This window comes from Siniperca chuatsi, linkage group LG17, assembly GCF_020085105.1.
Source record: "Siniperca chuatsi isolate FFG_IHB_CAS linkage group LG17, ASM2008510v1, whole genome shotgun sequence".
NCBI lineage: Eukaryota > Metazoa > Chordata > Actinopteri > Centrarchiformes > Sinipercidae > Siniperca > Siniperca chuatsi.
The window spans coordinates 20,574,865-20,594,918 of record NC_058058.1 but is presented as its reverse complement, the minus strand read 5'-3'; the positions used below and the strand labels follow the sequence as shown (position 1 = coordinate 20,594,918).

At 42.5% G+C, this 20,054-nt stretch overlaps 1 protein-coding gene across 1 annotated transcript; it reads left to right on the top strand.

The window, feature by feature from the left end:
- The first annotated feature begins 976 nt into the window (after window positions 1–976).
- LOC122864480 (SNF-related serine/threonine-protein kinase-like) lies at window positions 977–18,073 on the top strand. The gene is made up of 8 exons (XM_044171941.1): window positions 977–1,236; window positions 4,459–4,841; window positions 5,294–5,512; window positions 6,788–7,034; window positions 11,694–11,835; window positions 13,267–13,479; window positions 13,778–13,912; window positions 15,325–18,073. Exons 2-8 carry the CDS (start codon window positions 4,719–4,721, stop codon window positions 16,628–16,630), a joined length of 2,385 nt encoding a protein of 794 aa, XP_044027876.1. The 5' UTR covers window positions 977–1,236; window positions 4,459–4,718; the 3' UTR covers window positions 16,631–18,073.
- Window positions 18,074–20,054: the final 1,981 nt, after the last annotated feature.

Below are 20,054 nucleotides of genomic sequence, written 5' to 3'. Positions count from 1 at the left end.
GCCTGATAAACACGCTCCTCTCTGAGCGTAGTTCTGACGTCAGAGATGAATGGTACCGATGAGCAGCGATCATAGAGCTGTCATCCAGAAATAACGACACCGGAAGACAGACCAATCTTCCTTCAAAATAATTCATAAAGCGTGCCCATTTTATATCCCGTAGGGCACAATCAAAAGTGGATCTGATCTTGATGTTTTCAAGGATCTTGATTAAAAAAAAACCTGTATATTGGGGCCATTCCCTATATTTACTCTATAGACTGATATTAAAACCAGTAGGTGGTTTGTTCTTCACAATTTTAGAGTTATTTCTTTCTTTTAGCTGCTCTTACTTTAAGCCACAGTGAAGTAAAAAGAATATACAGAAGTTCTACTGCTAGTGTGTCCTGTGTTAATTGTTCATTTATCTCTTGGTATAAGCCAAATATATGTCAAAGAAACAACAATAAGATCATTTTAAATGTTTTGACTTTTAAATCCCTCTCTTTTATCTTCCTGTAAAACATTAAAATATTTTTCATGACTCTTTGAACTCAGCAGTATATACATACATTTATCTAATCAAGTGTGATTTTCCTCGAAAGTTGTAATATTTGAGGACCAAAATGCTAAAAAAAAAAAATAGCCCCATGCAACCACACTGATTAGTGGTTAATTTTCCTGTTAAAGCAGTTAATTTTCCAAAAAGGTGTGATAAATAAGTGAGGAAAGAAGTTGAAATCCAAAGCAAAAGGTCCATTTTACAAATCAAATTATTAGAGAAATCTATGCCATTTATTCATATTTTAATAAGAAGCATACTTAGCTGTTTACTGGTAAATTAATAAATTCATCAAATTAATAATTGCTTTTTACAGCTAAAAAGTTACTAAAATAGATCTCTTTCATAAGTGAACTATTCAACTAGAACTAATAAAGGATATTGCTTTTGTTTTGAAAGCGACACTTCCTGTATTATCGTGCTACCTGTGTGTGTTTGACGCAGCTGAAAGCGCGAGAGGGAGAGGGGGAGAGTAGGAGGGAGGTTGAGTTGACAGTGTGACAGACTTACACAGGGACTCGTTGGAATAGTCGTTGGCCGGTTTGCTGTCTGTCACTCGGTACTGAGTGTTAAACTGAACGCCGGAGGATTTCAGCCTCGTTAAAACCCGCAGCTCACCGCCCGCAGCCCCGCACACTCCCGCAGTTGTAAAGGGAACAGATAGGACGGCTGGCGCTGCTTCAGGTTCCTCTGTGGTAAGTAGGACTGGTGTAGCGCATGCACCCTGATGCTATGGGCCCGTGTAGTAATATGTGTCAAGTTAGCCGGGCTCCGATGGATTTCAGCAGGGGACTTTTCTTTAATGGCGCATCCTTCGAGGCGCATTTTAGCACGCTGCCGTGTCTTCACAGCTTTCATATGTGTACTGTTGGCGCAGGCTGGTCTGCGCTGTCATGTTATTGTGGATGCAGCCAGCAGGCATGTTGACAGTACAGGGGGACCAGGGGGGTCCCATATGGGCAGTAGCACCTATGCAGTGAATATATAACAGATGCTGTGTAGAATGGCCAGCACAGCTTGAACACAACAATCCTTTGATATTAGTTGACAGTGAAAGTGAAAGCGATATTTATTATACATATGATGCTCCTAATATTCCTACTATATCAAACTAGGGGCTTAAAGTGTTACTGTGGTACTGTGTAGTGAGTTTACAGTGACTTCTTGATGGTATCTTTATAATAGTCCTACAATAACCCCATATGGACAAGATAATGTAGTGCATGTTTCAATACTAAAGACATTTGGTTATGTTATTATGTTCTTTGTATATGCATAGGACATTTTTGAAGGCTGCACATATGCAGTGTGTAAAATATATATAATATAATAGCCCCTCCTGTGGTGTCACTATTATTAGAGTGATGCATAGTATTTTCTGTCATATTTGTATTGCATTGGTAATATTTGTTATCTTAGCAGTGGTACCCAACCTGGGTATCAGGATCCCTGGAAGGGGTTGCAAGTATATTCTGAGGGGTCAAGAGATTATTAGGATAGGACAGCAGAAAAAACATATTTCTGCTACTTAAAATTAGGTTAATTTTTTTCAGACTTTCCTCAAATCTTTATACTTTTTAATGGTATAATTTCAGGCTTGTATAATAAAATGTGTAAGTCTTGTGTAAGTTGAGCTTGTAACAACTGGTAGACACATCCAACTGGTTTAAGTGGTCACTTTTCAAAATGGTTGGGAACCACTGTATTATCGTACCATTGGCTACCAAATCTTTGCACCTGAAATATTAGATCTTTAATTGCTTACCATCTGCAGTGTCTCAAAATGTTTGCATGTGAACTAATTTGGGTGTCTTTGACACATTGATATCTTAATCAAATGTACCAGGAAGCTGATTTTCCAGTTAACCAGAGACTTGATAACCCCCAGTTTCGTATCTTGAATCTCACAGGCTATGAAAGTGGAGCAGTAATTATAACAGGTCCTTGACCTCATGCGTGTGTTTGTGTGCTTTTGTGTGCACACACACACACAAACACTGCTACCATGTAAATCAATACGCCGCCTGCACCTTGAACAGTTACACAACCAACCTCAATGCGTGCATGACTGGTACACTACTGTACTGTATGTTGACATATCAGAAAGACTTTGTAATTATATAATAATAATAATTAAAATACCACATCACATTTTCTCAACTTGCAATTTCACCCATCACCTGCTTTAAACCGATCAAGTGATTACACACACACACACACTGTTGAGGTAAATAAGAGGTCTAGATTTAGACTAGCGGATCTTGGTTTGACCAAGGCCAACACACCAGCTCACCACCACACTGCAGTCCATGTTGATCTCACCTAATCTGCCCTGTCAGCCTGTCTAGTGGGCCAGAGCTGTCTGTGTGCATGTGTCTGTGAATGTGTGTGAAGCCATGAAAGAAGACACACACACACACACACACACACACACACACACACACACACTTAAGCCTGCTTTCATGTGTGCACAGTTTTTTGAAACGTCAACACCTACACGTTGTCAGTGTCAGGCAAAGAGTTCAGCAGAGCTGAGATTACTTTTGTGTATGTGTGAGAGAGCGAGACAGTGCAGAGACAGATGGAGATGTCAGCCTCCTATTATAAGAAAAATGACTCACTCTTTTCTCACAGGTACAATCCAACAACTGAGGATCACATAAAACCCCCCGAAGAGCTTTTTTAGGCTTTCATAGTTTTATTTGAGCAACCACAGACTGCTGGTGGGTTAGAGACGTTTTTTTTATTTTTTCATCTTACTGTTATGTGAATAGGCATGTTACCTGGCAACAGTTATGTGGTTTCCTGTTGTCTCTGTGTGTCAAGGTGAGTGGGACACACCTAGGTGAGGATGACCTCCCAGGAATGTTCTTTGCCTGTACATTGTGTGTTTTTTGCCGTCTCGGTGCTCTTGGCACGCAGGTACATTCCTGGAGGAGGAATGCCAACCTCCCCTGGAGGCGTTGTTTCATAATCAAGGCTGTGAAGGAACATACTGTATGACGACTGTAGCTTCTGGTGAACAGAGCAGAGGGTCAGACATGTGAGCACGGCAGCATTTGAGATGAATTAGTTTAGAGTAGTAGAGTTTTGTCATCCCTGAGGGGCAAAAAATATCTATTGACACAATATCGATCATGAAAAAAATCTAAATATACATGTAGCAGAGACCCATTGAACAATGATGCAATGTATTAACTAGAGCTGGAAAAAAAGTCGAATCATTGATAAGTAGATTGAAAAATGCTAAATATTTGCTTGTTCCAGATTCTCAAATGTGAGGTTTATCTGCTTTTCTCAGTTTGATTATATTGTTAGTTGAATATCTTTGGGTTTTAGACAGTTGGTTTGACAAAACAAGACCTTTGAAGATGTCACCTTGGCTTTTAAGAATGTGTTGTTTTTACTTTTTTTTGACATTTCATAGATTAAACAATTAATCTATTAATGGGAAAAATAATCAACAGATTAATCGATAGTAAAAAATAATGGTTAGGTGAAACCCAAATTGTACCCCCTTCTCTATTTTCCCTTTATCAAACCTGTGTTACTGACCTAATAGTCTATAAAGATTGGAAACTTTTTCATGTCTTTGCTTTCACAATTAAAACTGATTTTATTGTTTAATTTTTAGTCAAGCTAGCGGCGTGGCTCTAGTGTTGGCAACATCAGTTGGTCACTCGATCCACCACTTTGGTCCAGACAGTGATGCGGTCAGGACTGATTGTTAAATGAAACACTAACATGCAGAGAATGCGGTCTTGAGGATAACAAGTTCATGAGTCAGGGTTTAGCAGGACATCCTCCCAAAGCAGTGACTCAGTTTATTGTACAGATTCATTAAAGTGTTATATTGTCAATATGAATGGGTGAATGTTGATTCCCTCTTTCTCTTGTTGTACCATTTTCACCTTCAGATCAAGAGAAGATGGAATTGTATTGAGCAGAGCACCAGCAACGCAGCAGGACAAATCTCCGTGAATATTTGCCGTGACCATCCAGCAGCTTACCTTCATATCCCTGAAGCTACCTTGAGAGACCCACAGCTGGTCTAGAATCGACTGAACCACCTTCACAAGCCTCACCTAACTTCAACCCACTCAGGAGGAGATGGAGAACTGACTGGAGTCCAGCAGGCAACAGAAGGCAGCTTCTCCCTCCCCGACCACCAGCAGCCATGGCGGGGCTCAAACGTCATCATGATGGGAAGATCGCCGGGCTGTACGACCTGGACAAGACGCTGGGCCGTGGACACTTTGCTGTGGTCAAATTGGCCCGACATGTATTCACTGGGGAAAAGGTACGCTTGTCCATGTCTGTACAAGCACATGCAATGCTTTGATGCCAGTGACTGAATTTTCTCATATTTAAATTGCAAGTGTCAACATACTGTTGAATATTTCAGCCTCACCCTTAGAGACAAACATACCAAAGAAGGGTGACTAGTACACTTGTAGAGATTTGAGTAATGTCTCTAAGGTTAGATGAGTAGATTGATTGTGTTGATCTTGGCTTTTGTGAATGTTTTAACATCACATGATGGTCTTAATGTTGTTTCTAGAAGTGTTTCCAACCTGACAAGACTAAGCACTAAATACTTTTTTTTTTATCGGCACTACGCATCAGCAATTAACTGCTTCAGTCCAAAAGGATCAACAACCTCTACAGTATGCAAAAGATGCCGCTGATAGGTGTAGATTGGGACAGATGTCTATCATCACTTCTGTTTTTCTCATTATGCTGCTCTTCTAGGTTGCAGTGAAGGTGATAGATAAGACTAAGCTGGACCCGGTGGCACGGGGGCACCTTTTCCAGGAAGTGCGATGCATGAAGATGGTGCAGCACCCCAACGTGGTGCGCCTCTATGAGGTCATTGACACGGCCACCAAGCTCTACCTCATTCTGGAGCTGGGAGACGGAGGAGACATGTACGATTGCATCATGAAGCACGACGGAGGCCTCACTGAAGAGGTGAGTGGGATTGTGGGCAGCAGAGTGGCCATTAGGTTGCGTAGACTCAGTCGGAGGTTCATCCTACCTGCAGAAGTGTCCCTGACCAGGGGTGCTCAGGAGAAAGGATATCAATAAAGTATCATATTAATATAAATTCTCCTGCAAATGGATGAGAATCGCTGAAGTTAAAGTCTCTAGGGAACAGAATTTGGATGTAGTAATTCATTTCTTTATTTTTCTAGTTGAGACTGTTTTGTGGAAATGCAGTGAAGGACAGTTCAAAGGCAGTTAGAAGCTCACCAATGCATTGCGCATACCAATTCTTGGTAGTTAATAAATTCCAGACACCAGGAAGCAACTGTGTGACATTGAAAGTTGTAACAGTACAAGTTAAGCAGGGAAAAGGGATGAGACGTTCTCAAACTCTGCTATGGTAATAGTGGCTTTTTATTGACTTTTTATGTACACTTACTGGTACACAGTAGGGTAGCCAATAAGCAGGTTAAAGTTGGTTTTGCTAAATGAAAATAAAAGTTGGCATGTTTTGTTGGATTGGGGCATACTGTAGAGAATTAGTCGAGATATTGAAAATTCTTTCATTTTTTGTGATTTTAAAGGAAGATAACATTTATGGAAATATGCTTATTCATTTCCTTGTTCAGAGTTAGATGAGAAGATTGATACCACTCTCATTTCTGTCAGTTAAGTATAGCGCTCGAGCTGGAAGCGTAGCTTAGCATAAGAACTGGAAACAGGGGGGAAAGGCTAGCCTGGCTCTGTCCAAAGGTCTCACAAATGAACATGTTATATCTCTTTTGTTTCATCTGTACAAAAACTAAAGTGTAAAAACAACAAGTTGCGGTTTTACCTTGTTACCTTCGGACAGAGTCAGGCTAGCTGTTTCCCCTGGCTTCTAGTCTTTATGCTAAATTAAGCTAACCGGCTGGCTGTAGCTTTATATTGAATGGAAAGACATGAGAGTGGTATCGATCTTCTAATTTCTCAGCAAGAAAGCCAACATGTGTATTTCCCAAATTTAAAGTGTCTACAAAGGCACTGATAAAGGCTTTGCTAGTTGTTGGTTAGCACTATGGAGTTTGCATGTTCTCTTAGTGTTCAACCTACAAGCCAAACACATGCAATTCAGATGGATTAGAGAATCGAAATTGCCTATAGATGTGTGAGGAGTTGTCTGTCTTGTGTTTGCTGTCTCACAAACTCACAAACTGGTATAATTATTATACTGACATACATTACTATTGCTTGCTACCATTTCTGTCTCTCCTCTCCAAGGTGGCCAAGTGTTATTTTGCCCAAATTGTCCACGCCATCTCCTACTGCCACCGGCTGCACGTAGTGCACAGGGACCTGAAGCCGGAGAACGTGGTGTTCTTCAAGAAGCAGGGCATCGTCAAGCTCACCGACTTCGGCTTCAGCAATCGGTTTCAGCCCGGGAAAAACCTCAATACCTCCTGCGGCTCTCTGGCCTACTCTGCTCCTGAAATACTGCTGGGGGACGAGTATGACGCTCCGGCTGTGGGTAAGTCTAAAGAACTGACAGAGAGTGAGTTCTGGGTTAGGTAGCGGGGAGATATCTATGCTGATTTGACAAAGTCAGGTAGTAATTACAGCTTTTACCTTTACTGGAATGGGACACTGTCTCAGTCCATAGTCCAGTGTGTGCTGTATATCAGCTTGGCTAACTGATGCTTTCACATTCATGAAATTTATCTGCCGATATGACCTACTGATAGCTCTGCATACACTTTTACCACACTATATGACCTGCAGTACTTTGGATGGACCCTGCAGACAACTTGGCACACTGGCAGCTTAATCAGCCAGCTGATAGAAGGAGAGGAACTGCTCAAAGTTCAGAACGTGATAGTGTACCTGGCAGTTTGGAAATTAGACTATAACTTAATCCACAGATTTGCAGTCCTACACCTGCAGTTTATTTTTGTCTGCGGTTTACGTTCATTGACAGTCATGGCCTTTCTGGGTATAATGAAATCTGATATCAGATCAGGTTGAAATTGGTTTCCTCAGCCTTCTCAGCACGCTCTTCTTCTGTGGTTGCAGCGTACACACACCTCAAGCAGCCTCACCACCATCACCACCGCCCATAGTGGTACCAATCCTTGCTGAGCCACAGCTTGGATATTAAATTAAAATGTAATGGAAAAGAAATGAAACAGAGGCATGCAGATTCGAGGGAAAGGACGATAAAGAAGTGTCGAAAAAAAGGACAAGCGAAAAGTGAGGAAAGGCATCAGTAGTCCGTCTGTCTACCCAGAGGCAAGGCATCAGAGAAGGGGAGAAGCATTTTCTATTTTTCTGGCTGAGTGGATTTGCAGTGGCTATTTTCTTCTGTCTGCCTTCACTCCGTCTCAGTCTTTTTTGTGCCGGGCAGATGAGCTGCTCCCAAATACTGAAAGTGGGGTAATAACAGTCTCTGTTATTTGACTGCATGTGTGATTTTGGATGATCGTGCGAGTAGCTGCATATGTGAGGTCAGCTGTCCTGTAATAGCCTGTCTGAGCACTTTACCCAGATGACAAATCAGATGCTTGTGGACAATTTCAGTGCATGTGTGTGCGCGCATGTGTTCATACTGCCTGTGCGCTATTGCTCATTCAGCCGAGATGATGATGTTTTGATTGCGAGGATTATCCACCCAGCCGAGATGTAATATTGTGTGATTCTATCAGCGGTGCAGTTTGATGTGGAACAGGCTGAACGGAGGAGGCCAGCAATCCTGACGTACAGGGGCTTTGAGGTAACCTGGCCTGGGATCACATCGCTGCCAAGGTACCTGCTGAAAGTCTCTAGGGTGCTGAGTTTTGCTGTTGACGTGCCAGGTGGCGGCCAGCCCAGTTTGTTGCAGAGATAAAGAGGCTGTCCTCGCTCGGCTCTCTTAAGTCGGGCCTGTTTGGAGTTTGTTGCTCTTCTGAGGAAATGCTGAAAATAATTTGAGATGAAACATGATCCAAAATAGAGAGGCTGAATGTTGCACCAGTAGTCAGTTCCGCAGAGCGTACAGAAGGAGCCAATTAGCAGGAGCCGAACGCTCCAAATTGCAAAAAAAGCAGAGAAAAAGCTACATTTATTTATTAAATCCAAGGTGTCAAGTGCTTTTACCAGCAGAAAAGCTTGACGTCTTCATCTTCATCTCACATGCTTAGGTATCAGGAATAGGGCTGCATTCATTATCGATTTAATCTGTTGTTTATTTTCTCACCCAAAATGTAAAAAAATAGTGAAAAATACCCATCATATTCTCCCAGTGGACATGTTCAAATTGCTTGTTTTGTCTTACCAACAGTTCAAACTCCAGCCTGATGGATATAAATAAATGGTTAAAGACAAAAGTGAGTGAATAAAAGGAATTTTGAGGGTAGAATAAATTTTATTCTTATGCAAGAAATTACAGCTTTAACACAGTATAAGCATGTTTGTGCACTTTTGGGAGCAGATTATGGACTAATAACTGCTATGAAAAGATGTCTGCCTCCTTTTGCCTTTTAATGTTATGCAGTGTGTGGGTTCTCTCCTTTTTGTCTCCAGTAAATGGAAAGTTAAATATAGATTTCTGCTTCCTCTTCAAGAAGCACAAGCCGCACTTCAAAAAAAAATTAACTTACCTAATAGCAATTACAAAGAACATATCCTGGGCACATGCATAATTCAGAGCATATCTGTGCATAATGAACATGCACAAGTGGGAGGATTTTTTTTTTTTATGATCAGCTGGACAGGATGCTGAACTTGGCCCACTCTGCCTCCGGGTTAACAGTGTAAAGACACAAGGGAGTGGTTGTTGTTATCTCAGCGAAGCAGTTGGTGTGAAAATGCAATGCAGGACAGCAGAAAAGGATGTTTACACTCCCAGCTGTCGCCAATAAATAGCTGGCGTTGTTAGCTCGAGTGATGCTAATGTACAGTGATGTGAACAGCGTTATCCAGAGATGTGTCAGCCATCTGGTTTATAAATGAAGTTATTGTGGAAGGAAGTTTGGCGGACCGCTGACGCAAGTAATGAGGATGCAGGGTCACGGTTGCTAGGATATGTTGGCTAGGGGTAAGATGGTGGTGGGGACTGCAGCAGCGTTTGCTCCCTCCATCAGCAGTATGAGACACTCCTTTGCAGCCTCAGAGCAATAAATACTCGCCACCCACAGTAAACTGGCACATTTACTTTACCAGATTGAAATCTCCAGCGTATACTGGCAAACGGCAGTGACATGAAGAAATGTGAAGACATATTACCAGTGGTGTTGGGGAGGATAGACCCACTTTGGCTGCTTTTTTTGCAGGATAAGATATCAAACTGAGGTCTGTTCAGGTAGTAACTGATACGTCTACTGTTCTGTTTTTGGAGAAAAAGTCATCTGCTTCACAGGTGGTTTTAATATTTAGAGGATATTTGGTATGTGGAGCCATGGCAGAGACAGCTTTATCAACTGAAAATATTTAAGAGAAAAAGTCACACATTTACTTTGTTTGATCAAATAGTGACGTCTGGAAAGTGTAGTGCAAAGCCAGAGCAATAGGCACATAATATCAATAAAAAAACCTCAATGATTAGCACTTTAAAGCTGCAATAATCAATATTTTTTAGCTGCAACCAGCAGCTCTATAGCTCGCTCTGTCGGTTGGTCGGTCGGTCCACAAACATTTCCTCACCCTTTGGTGGCCCCAGATTTCACCCTAGGAGGCTGAAATTTTGCATGGAGGTCAAGTGTGTGTGAAGGTGTGTGTTTGTGTTCATGCCAGTTGGCTAAAAGGAGGCGTGGTAATGGAAGTGGCCTATCGCAAAAAGGCTCATAACTTCCAAATGGATTCAGACTTGCACAAGATTTTGTGGAAAGGTTGGTCATGAGCCAAAGGACAGCTGATTAACTGTTCACGCCAGTTAGCAAAAAGGGGGGGTGTTGCAGTGGGAGTGGCCTTTAAAAGAAAGGCGCATAACTTCTGAACAGATTCACGTAACATGACCAAACTTTGTAGAAAGACACACACACACACACACACATACACATATAGACACACACACACCATTTTGCCATGTTCCCTTTCATAACTCATGAACCGGTTGTCATAGATACTTGTGGGAGGTATCATTGGACTAAGCAGAGTTGCTTGCATGCGCGTACGTGGTCACAGCTATTGTGAATTCGTGCTGTTATATTAATCAGTCAAATGACTACATGAGAGGTCACTCATGGTGACAAACCCACAGAGAATTATCTCCCAACTCTGCAGTTCCCCTCACCTTTACGCGGCTTTTTAGCATCTTTGAGCTCATTGTTGGTTTTACGGCTCGCAACTTTCCTGATTTGCTTCATTCTCACCGCTCGCACCAACCTCCAGCCTCAGCAGGCAGCTGTTAGCTGTTAAAAGGCTTTGATAAATCGGCAGACAAAGTAAGCAACTAGTGTGTTTACAGCTTGGTCTAGTAAAGATTCTAAATAAACTGACTTCTGCTGATATTCATGCTTCTCACAAAGAAGAAGAAATAGTTTAACTGATGTTTTATTTTTTATTTTTGCTATTGCACGACATGTAAAGAAGTAAAATCTTTTCAAATCAAAAATTATTTTTCCAAAGTCGTGAAAAACTGGTCAACATACTGACTGAGAAACTGTGAGCCTTTGTGTTGCCGTCTCTCTGCTCGTAATCAGTATATGACTGCAGAATGTGTGTCAGTGGACCAGCCTGCTGACCAGAGCGGCAGACAATGCCCAGAGCAAAAAGTTGCTCTTTTAAAATGGATAATCGGACCAAGAGAACTGTTCCATGAAATTAGCATTTGTATGAAGCTTTGAGGGATGAACACGTTAACCCACTTTCCTAGGACTGTGTGTTTGTGTGGGAGTGCATGCGCGCGTGTGTGTGAGCATGACGCTGGCGGCAGCTAGCAGTGCAGAGCCTCATCCTTGGTTAGACAGATGTGTCCTGAGCTCTGATCGAATATGATTCATGCTTTATTTGAACTGAGGGGCAGACAGTTTTTGTTTTGTTATATCTAGGTCACTAAGCAGAAAGGACATATGTGCTTCACTTTGTTAGTCTGTCATCCTTATTTATTTTCGTTTCTGCGGCCATCTTCCTTAATAAATTCACACTTAGTTCTCATATTATGTGCACACAAGGATTTTTGGTATGAACAGACTCCATTCTCTTTGTCTCTCTGCAGATATCTGGAGTCTGGGAGTGATCCTCTTCATGCTGGTCTGTGGTCAGCCCCCCTTCCAGGAGGCTAATGACAGCGAGACGCTCACTATGATCATGGACTGTAAATACACAGTGCCTCCACACATCTCCCATGTTTGCCGAGAGTGAGTAACACGCACGCGCACATACCCACACAGATGGACGGAGTATTCTGCAGGTGCTGCATATTTCATGTTTGTAGATGCGTGAAGAAAAGAGACCGAAGAGAGAGTGGAGCAGACTCTCTTCTGCTGCTCCTCGTTGTCCTGCTTTCACTCAGTGCTGCAGTCAGCTGCTCCACCACAGATGCAGTGCTGCGTTAAGTGTATCTAATGCACCCTTTAAAATCGGCCCTCTATTTTTAACATTGTGAGGGTTTAACGATGCGTCAAGGCAGAGCAGGGCAAATGGCTGTAGCTTTGAAAACACACATTGTTTTTGGACATGACTTCATTAGTTTATGTTGACTTACCTGAAATATTGGCACACGTCCTGGTCCATGTGTTATTTGTTTCAACCCTCAAACAAATTGCTCATGCCTGTGGCCTTGAGGAAACAGCACTTCTTCCTTTTTGTGGGAATGATTTAGCCAGTGAAGGTAGTTACGCTACACCTACCTTAGCTAGACTGCAAAAACAAATGGTAAAGGTGGTTATCTTGTTTACAGGCTTATACCAGGTAGGGTTTGACTGATCTGGGTTTTCAAGGCAAACATTGATAACAGTGCTCTTGGATATCAGCTGCCAAGTGGTGATATTTTGTGCTGATGTCTAATATCTTTATATTTGACCATTTGTCAGCGGAGGTATTGATCAATCTGCACCTTATCCCTCTTGTTGGAGGTAGAAGGCACTGAGTAGCCATTATTGGATTTTAAAGGATAATTCTGGTTAGTTCAAGCACTGAAGTTGCGCTTGCGTCAGCTGATTGGCACTAGCTGCTTCTTTCATATCTCACAATCATCAGTTGTGTGGTCCCTATTTCAGTAATAATAACATTATATTCAGCGATGAGGGATGGGGGATAGGAAAGGGCAAGAAACATGAGCATTCAGACGATCAGACAGGTTGTAAACAAGCCATTATGGTCATGGTTTATCTAAACCACTTTATTTGGAGGTAAAACTGAAAGTGAGCAGGTCAAAATGTTTGTAATAATCCCTCATTTCACAGGAAAACTGTATGTTAACAACTACGGCAAGCACAGTGGGTGAAAGTTTAACCGGAAGTCTGTAAACTGTGATGGATGTTTACAGTGGACAGTGTGGGTAATAATTTTACCATTTGGTTCATTTTCTCTTCCAGATAAGTTTGGCTAACCCGGGGCTTTTTGTCTGAATGTCTGACTGCTCATGTTTCTTGCCCTGATTTCAGGAATTACTCTTTAATGGAAGACCTTGTGATGTTTCTAAATGCTAGCTCATGAACATGATATGATTATAACTAACTATAACTAAATACTATGGGAATATTAGTGTGCATCGAAACACAGCTAGTATTGACTAGATGTTTCTGTAGTGCCTCTGTGCCTCTGATCCTCTCTGTGACTTCCTCCAGTCTTATAGCCCATATGCTGCAGAGGGACCCCAAGAAACGAGCAACCCTAGAGGAGATCGAGGGCCACGAATGGCTTCAAGGTGTTGACCCCTCCCCAGCCACCAAGCTGTCCACCCCTCTGGTGTCTCATCGCAGCCTGTCGGAGGAGGAGCACGGCTCCATCATCCAGCGCATGGTGCTGGGGGGCATCGCAGACCGAGACACCATAACTGAGTATGTGTCCCTCTATCTAACATGCAGCTATTCTTTCCTGTGTAATCTCCAAAAATTTGCCATGGTCCACTCGTCCAACTACAGCTTAATTGAGTGTCGTCAACAGTTTAATTGCCATTAACAACCAGCTGGCAGTCAATCCTGAGCTGTTGCCATGTCAAATTAAATCTCCACCCCCGTCACTTCCTTTTGACTCACGGTCAGGGTTTGGTGCTGATCCGCGTGCTTACCTGTGTGTGTGTGTGTGTGTGTGTGTGTGTTTTGGAAATCAAATTGATTTCTCTGTCCATCTTCTTAGGGCTCTGGAGTCGAATCAGTACAACCACATCACAGCCACATACTTCCTGCTGGCTGAGAGGATGCTGAGAGACAGGCAAGAGAAGGAGCAGCACAGCCAGACAAGATCACCCAGCCCCAGCAAGGCCCAGTTCAGGTACACACACACACACACACACACACACACACACACACACACACACACACACACACGAACATTTCTTGAGATAGACAAGAGTGCTGCCTCTGCAGTGCTGTGTACTGTCAGTTTCCAGAAGACAACTTTGACAGCAGATGGACAGACGCAGACTTTTTTCAGCAGAGAATGAAGGACAGACTGAGAATAGAAAAGAGGGTGCAGATCAGCAACATTATCAGGGATGTTCCACCAAAAATATCTTGAAACAAAGGAGAAAACAGCTTGTATTTTATGTATTGAGAAAGTGAAACTCAAGAAATTTAGGAGATTCAAGAATATTTATAAAACAGGTTGTTCTAAAATTGGACTGACAGGCTTTTTTCAGTTTTATAAAGGAAAAACAGGATTTTAAAGTTTTAAGAATTTGAATACATTTACAAATAAATGTTTATATTGAGTGAAAGCAATCTAAACCCTTATACTCTTAAGCATTAGCAGCTAGATATCTGGTAAGTCACTACTTATAGAATCTAAGTGGTGGCAGGCCAAAAGCTAACCAGATAGCTAAGGATCTAATGCTGAAATATAGAACATATTAAATAATATAATAATAGGCGCCCCGGTAGCTCACCTGGTAGAGCACGCGTGCATCATGTACTAAGGCTGAGTCCTTACTGCAGCGGCCCGGGTTCGATTGCAGCCTGGGCCCTTTGCTGCTTGTCATCCTCTCTCTCTCCCCCCTTTCCTGTCTCTCTTCAGCTGTCCCTATATAATAAAGGCAAAACCCCAAAATAAATATTCTTAAAAAAAACTAAACATTTTGGTTCATATCTTATACACCAAGCAAGACTGCCCATCTGTAATTAGCCAAGTAGTCGCTATCATGTTGACTATCTCAACTGAGTGTGTTTACATCATGCAAATTCATTGGTCAAAGTTCCAGCTTTTAGACAACTGATGCAGATACTTTTTTATTATCCTCAGCATGTATTTGATGTAAAATGATTGGAATACAAAAGTGCATTGTGACCATTCCATTAATCAAGTTGCTTGAAATAAAAGATGGATCTTAAATTAAACCACTCAAACAGAATTAAATATTAACAGTGTCTTCATTTAACATTCGTTCATTTGTTCAAATGTAGCATGTATTGAAACGAGACAGTTCACCCCAAAATCAAAAATACATATTTTTCCTCTTACCTGTAGTGCTATTTATCCATCTAGATTGTTTGGGTGTGAGTTGCCGAGTTTTGGAGATATCAGCCGTAGAGATTTCTGTATTTTTTGAATATAATGGTACTATATGGCACTCGGCTTGTGGTGCTCAAAGCGCCAAAAATACATTTGAAAAACTCAACAACAACGTCTCTTTCCAGAAATCATGACCCGGTTACTCAAGATAATCCACCATGTTTCACCCTTCACAGGCAGTCCTGGCCCACCAGAGTGGATGTTCACCAGGATGTCAGTGATGGCTTGGGGGGTCCGGCTATCTCCCACCCCGGGGGGCCACAGTCACCTGCCCGCAGTGCTGAGAGTCTCCACAAAGGCCCCAGGCCCAAAACAGCTCTGCTGGACCTCAGCCAGCGGCAGGAGAACCACGACCCAGCATGCAGCCAGCAGCAGCCTGCACGACAGAGCCAGGAGAGGGGGCTCAGGCCTCTAGTTAAACCCCACTCCAACCCCCTCAGGCTGGGCCCTCTGCCCTCAGTGGGCCCTTGCAAACCTCGTAGTCCCAGTCTTTTTAGCGTGGAGGAGGATGAAGAAGAAGAGGGGGAGGAAGACAAATGTTTATCCCCTTCTTCACTTCCTGCTCAGGTGGTGCTTCGTTGCAAAACCTCGTCATCATCATCTATGTCTTCTTCCAGTAATCGGCTGACATCCCGTATGAGTGCTCCAGTTCTTAACCAGATCCATGAGGAGGATAAAGAGGATGAGGACGAGGAGGAGAGGAGGGAGCTGCATGGACTTGGCCCGCCCAAACCCAGCCTCAGCCTCAATCTGAACTCTAGAATACCATCACCGTCAACACTCTTGTCATCGCCTAAAACTGTTGGTGTAACAGCACCGGTTGCCGCTTTCACCCCTAGCTCAGAAAGTAGCGAGGATGAGACAGAAAGTCACCATAAACCAGATACAGCAACTTTAGGTGGACATGGGGATGAGACAGAAGGTAGGAAAGAGGATAGAGAAAAAAGGGGGTCAGGGCAGGGCAGTCCCTCCAACTGCGCCAGTCCTGGATCAGGTTCAGGCCAAGGCAAGGGCACAGCCAAAGCTGCCAGCGGCCTGGTGGAAAGCCTAAAACTGATGAGCCTGTGCCTGAGCTCTCAGTTCCACAACCTGACAGGGGGAGGAGGGGGAGGGGGAGGTGGTGGCGGCGGCGTTGTTGGGGGTGACACCCAGGACCGTCCCATGTGGAGGATGTGCATGGGCGGCTCCACCGGTAGCCTGGATAAGGTCTCGCTCCTGGGTGGCCCGTCACCCAGGGGGAACCTGTACCACCACCAGCCTCCGCTGGGAGACACTCTGGCGGACCCGCTGCTGCAGGGCCCCTGCACGGGCACGTTGAGGCTGGGAGAGCTGGACCTGGCCAGGGAGAACCACAGGAACATGAAGAACCGTGTTCTGCAGATGCCTCTGAGCGACAAGACTCTGTCCGTCAATATCCACCGGAGCCCCAAAGAGGGTCTGCTCTGTACCCCCACCCCACATAGCTGCTGCCAGGTCATCTAGAGCGCAGACAGCCGCTCCATCAGCTGCTGCACCTCCACACTCCTCCACTCTCATTTGTACATCCCTTATCATCTTGCTTTGGTTTCAGTCATGTCACCGTTGGCTCATGAGTTCACGTTATTTGGCATTTTATGCTGTTTCCTATTATTTAACACTTATGGTGGATAACTGGGAGAGAGTCCAAATGCCAACCTTGCACATTTAGAGACGCAAAAAGTCTCCATGGAAGAGACTGGGTGCCATGCCAAGTATGTGAAGCACTTTCAGCAGATTAAACAGCTAAGGGACATTTTAACCCACTAGTGTATTTTAAATAAGAGACATTAAGAATGGAAACAGATACAGGAGGTGCTCACATCCCTGCTCTTACGCACTTATACTGTATGTACACATTTTGTGCACATCCACACAAACACCTATATCACTCTCTGATAAGCTGATAAAAGGGAAAAGCTGATGAGGTTTAGTATCATGTTACATGTTGTACTTGATGCTGTTTTTTTACTATCATTATTTTTTAAATTATTTTTTGAGACAATCATTTTATCAGTTTTTTATTCTGACTGAAAGAGTTAAGTTATGACTGTTTTCATTAAAGTGAGGACAAATAACAGGGGAAATGGACAGCAGCACTTATGTATGATGGTGGCACACAGTATTTTGTAGTCTATCACGGTTTTATTTTTCTATCTTGAACATGCTCTGCAGACTCGGAAGGAAAACGCACACTCACTTGTCAAGTCTCTGCGCAGTTACACAGCAGAGTTTGTACATATGTGTATAACCTCCTAGCAGCACTTTGTACCTGTAGTATTGACGGTAAAGTTGTATTGCAGTAGAAACCTAATTACTAGATCCTTATCCACCATTATTCTTCATTCCTACTGGATATTCAAGGTTTTGGTTGAACCCAGAGTTAGAAATGTGTTTGATGGCTGGAAAAGAACATTGAAATACATTTTAAATCTCCCCTGAAACCAAACAGAGTAAATTATCATACATGTAATGGCAGCTCTTTAAATTCAATGACTACTGGGTGGAACCTAAACCATGCACGTCCCGTAGCTTTCCAGGATCACGGTAGCCACTGTTGTAGCGTATTCCAAGACAAAAACAACAAAGGGGTTTCAATAGAACATAACAACACCGCCCCTTCAAGTATCGGTCTGTGTAACTGGATGTGTGACCCACCCCTAGTGGAATATATAACTTGACAGTGCATGTGTTTTGCTGTAGCAACCTTATTCTTACCCACTGAGGTCAACCCACCTGCTGTATCTACCTAAGTAACAGATTCAAATGGTCACTTTACTGTAGCCTCACAGCAATACCAGCGACTGCAAAATGTACAACGAAAATGGATGTGCCATAAAATCTGTCTTGAGCATATTGTACTGTATGTATATGATTGAGATCTATTGAAATAAAATGGTGTGAATGATGTCTGAAGTCTGTTTCTTGACTTTCGTTGAGTGAAAGTTCGTGTGCACCTCCATTTTCTTTCATCAATCCACCTTTTATAGATCTGTGCACAGGTTTAGAGATAGTAGGGTGAGGTATTTGAAGACAAATATAATGACATCTGTTGTGCAGCCATATTACCAAAGTTCAACATGAGTCAAGCAGGAAAATAGACCAAAATTAGGCTTTTTACAGAGTAAAGGAATGTTCATAATAATATTCTGTGACTCCACACATATTACACATGTTGTTTTTTTAAGGCTGATTCTGATGTTTTTTGACTAATTATCTTTTACTGTTTTTAGGCTAAGAAGAAAAAAATGATTAATGATTAATTCGAATTAAGGATTTAGTATTCTCCACCAATTACATACCTGGCAGTGTGGAGAAGGCTTTTGAAAAACCAATACGGGGATAACATTTACAGAAAATATAAGTGAAAATGTAAATGAGTAAATAAAATGAAATTCTGTGATTTCTTTGGTGGCTATAGTCCATTTCTTAGTGGATATTTGGAGCAAGACACCACAAGATTTTGCGTTATATGCCATCCTGCCCAAACCACGAGTTTTTATTTGTCATCTGTGATATCTGTAAACAGAAAAAAATAGGGAATGTCTCTATGGAGGAGACTTGATAGAACGGAATGGGCCTGTGTGCAGTACAAATTCTCCCATTGTGTTTATTTTCCTGAATGGTCTCGAAGCTTTCACAAAAACTGCAGGGAGTTGTAATCTCAGCAACATCTGGGCTACTGTTCCACATCTGGGAGGAAATCAGATCAGACCAGATGAGCTCTAGGGTCGACGCATAAACCCGTGTGACCCACAGGCTTATGCACACACACAAACAAATGATGTAACACACACAAACAAGCTGGAGCACATAAGCCATGCCAGATAACACACACACAAATGAGCAGGTGACAAGGTTGTCATGTGGGTTTCAAAAAGTGAATGGACCACTGAGGAGAGTGTGTCAGAGAGAGGATGTCATGTGTGAGCTGAGGCACGTGCTGAAACCAGATCCTACCATCTACCCACAATCCTCTCACTGCAGTGAGAGACATCACTGCCACTTGATCTCTCTCTATACATCTCTATTAGTTTAATAGTTTCATTAGTTTGACGATATATAGAGAATACCAAATATGATATAAACATGCTGGATATGGCATGATGTAGGCAACCCTGTGAGTCAAAATTAGTTTCTGTGGTTTTTACAGTAGCTGCTGTGTGGTATGCAGGGGATCAATCTGGCAGAATGACAGGGAAACACCATCTACAGACACTACGCTCACAGCAGCAGACAGATTATCTGGTTCTGGCAGGTCAGTGTGCATTAACAGTAGCATGTTCAAGTTAACCCTTTACTGACATTTGCACTTTCCTTAAATTGGTATGGAAACAAATCCTCTGAAAGGTCGCGGTGGCATAAAGAAGGATTTAGTGGCATCTAGCGGTGAAATTGCAGTTTGCAACTATTTGAATACCGCTCGCCTCACCCTCCCTTTCCAAGCGTGTAGGACTACAGTGGCTGTGAAACTCAAGAAAAATGCAACCGGCCCTATCTAGAGCCAATGTTTGGTTTATCCGTTCTGGGCTACTGTAGAAACGTGGTGATACAACATGGCGACCTCCGTGGAAGGGGACCTGCTCCCTCTGTAGATAGAAAAGGGCTTATTCTAAAGGTAATGAAAACACAAAAATTCCTATTTTCAGGTGATTATAAACTAATGAAATATTATATTCCATTTATGCCAATAGTTCCTTCTAAATGTTACAAACTGGACCATTAAAGCTACTTTAATACATTTTTTTGCCACTAGGGGGCAGTAAAACATTAAAACAAGCTGACAAGTTAGCTAACAGGAAATTCATACAGCTGACATGGACCAACATCAGCATTATTTTGGAGTTTAGTGTCTGTCTACTCAACAAATGTTGAATGAAGTCCAATTTTC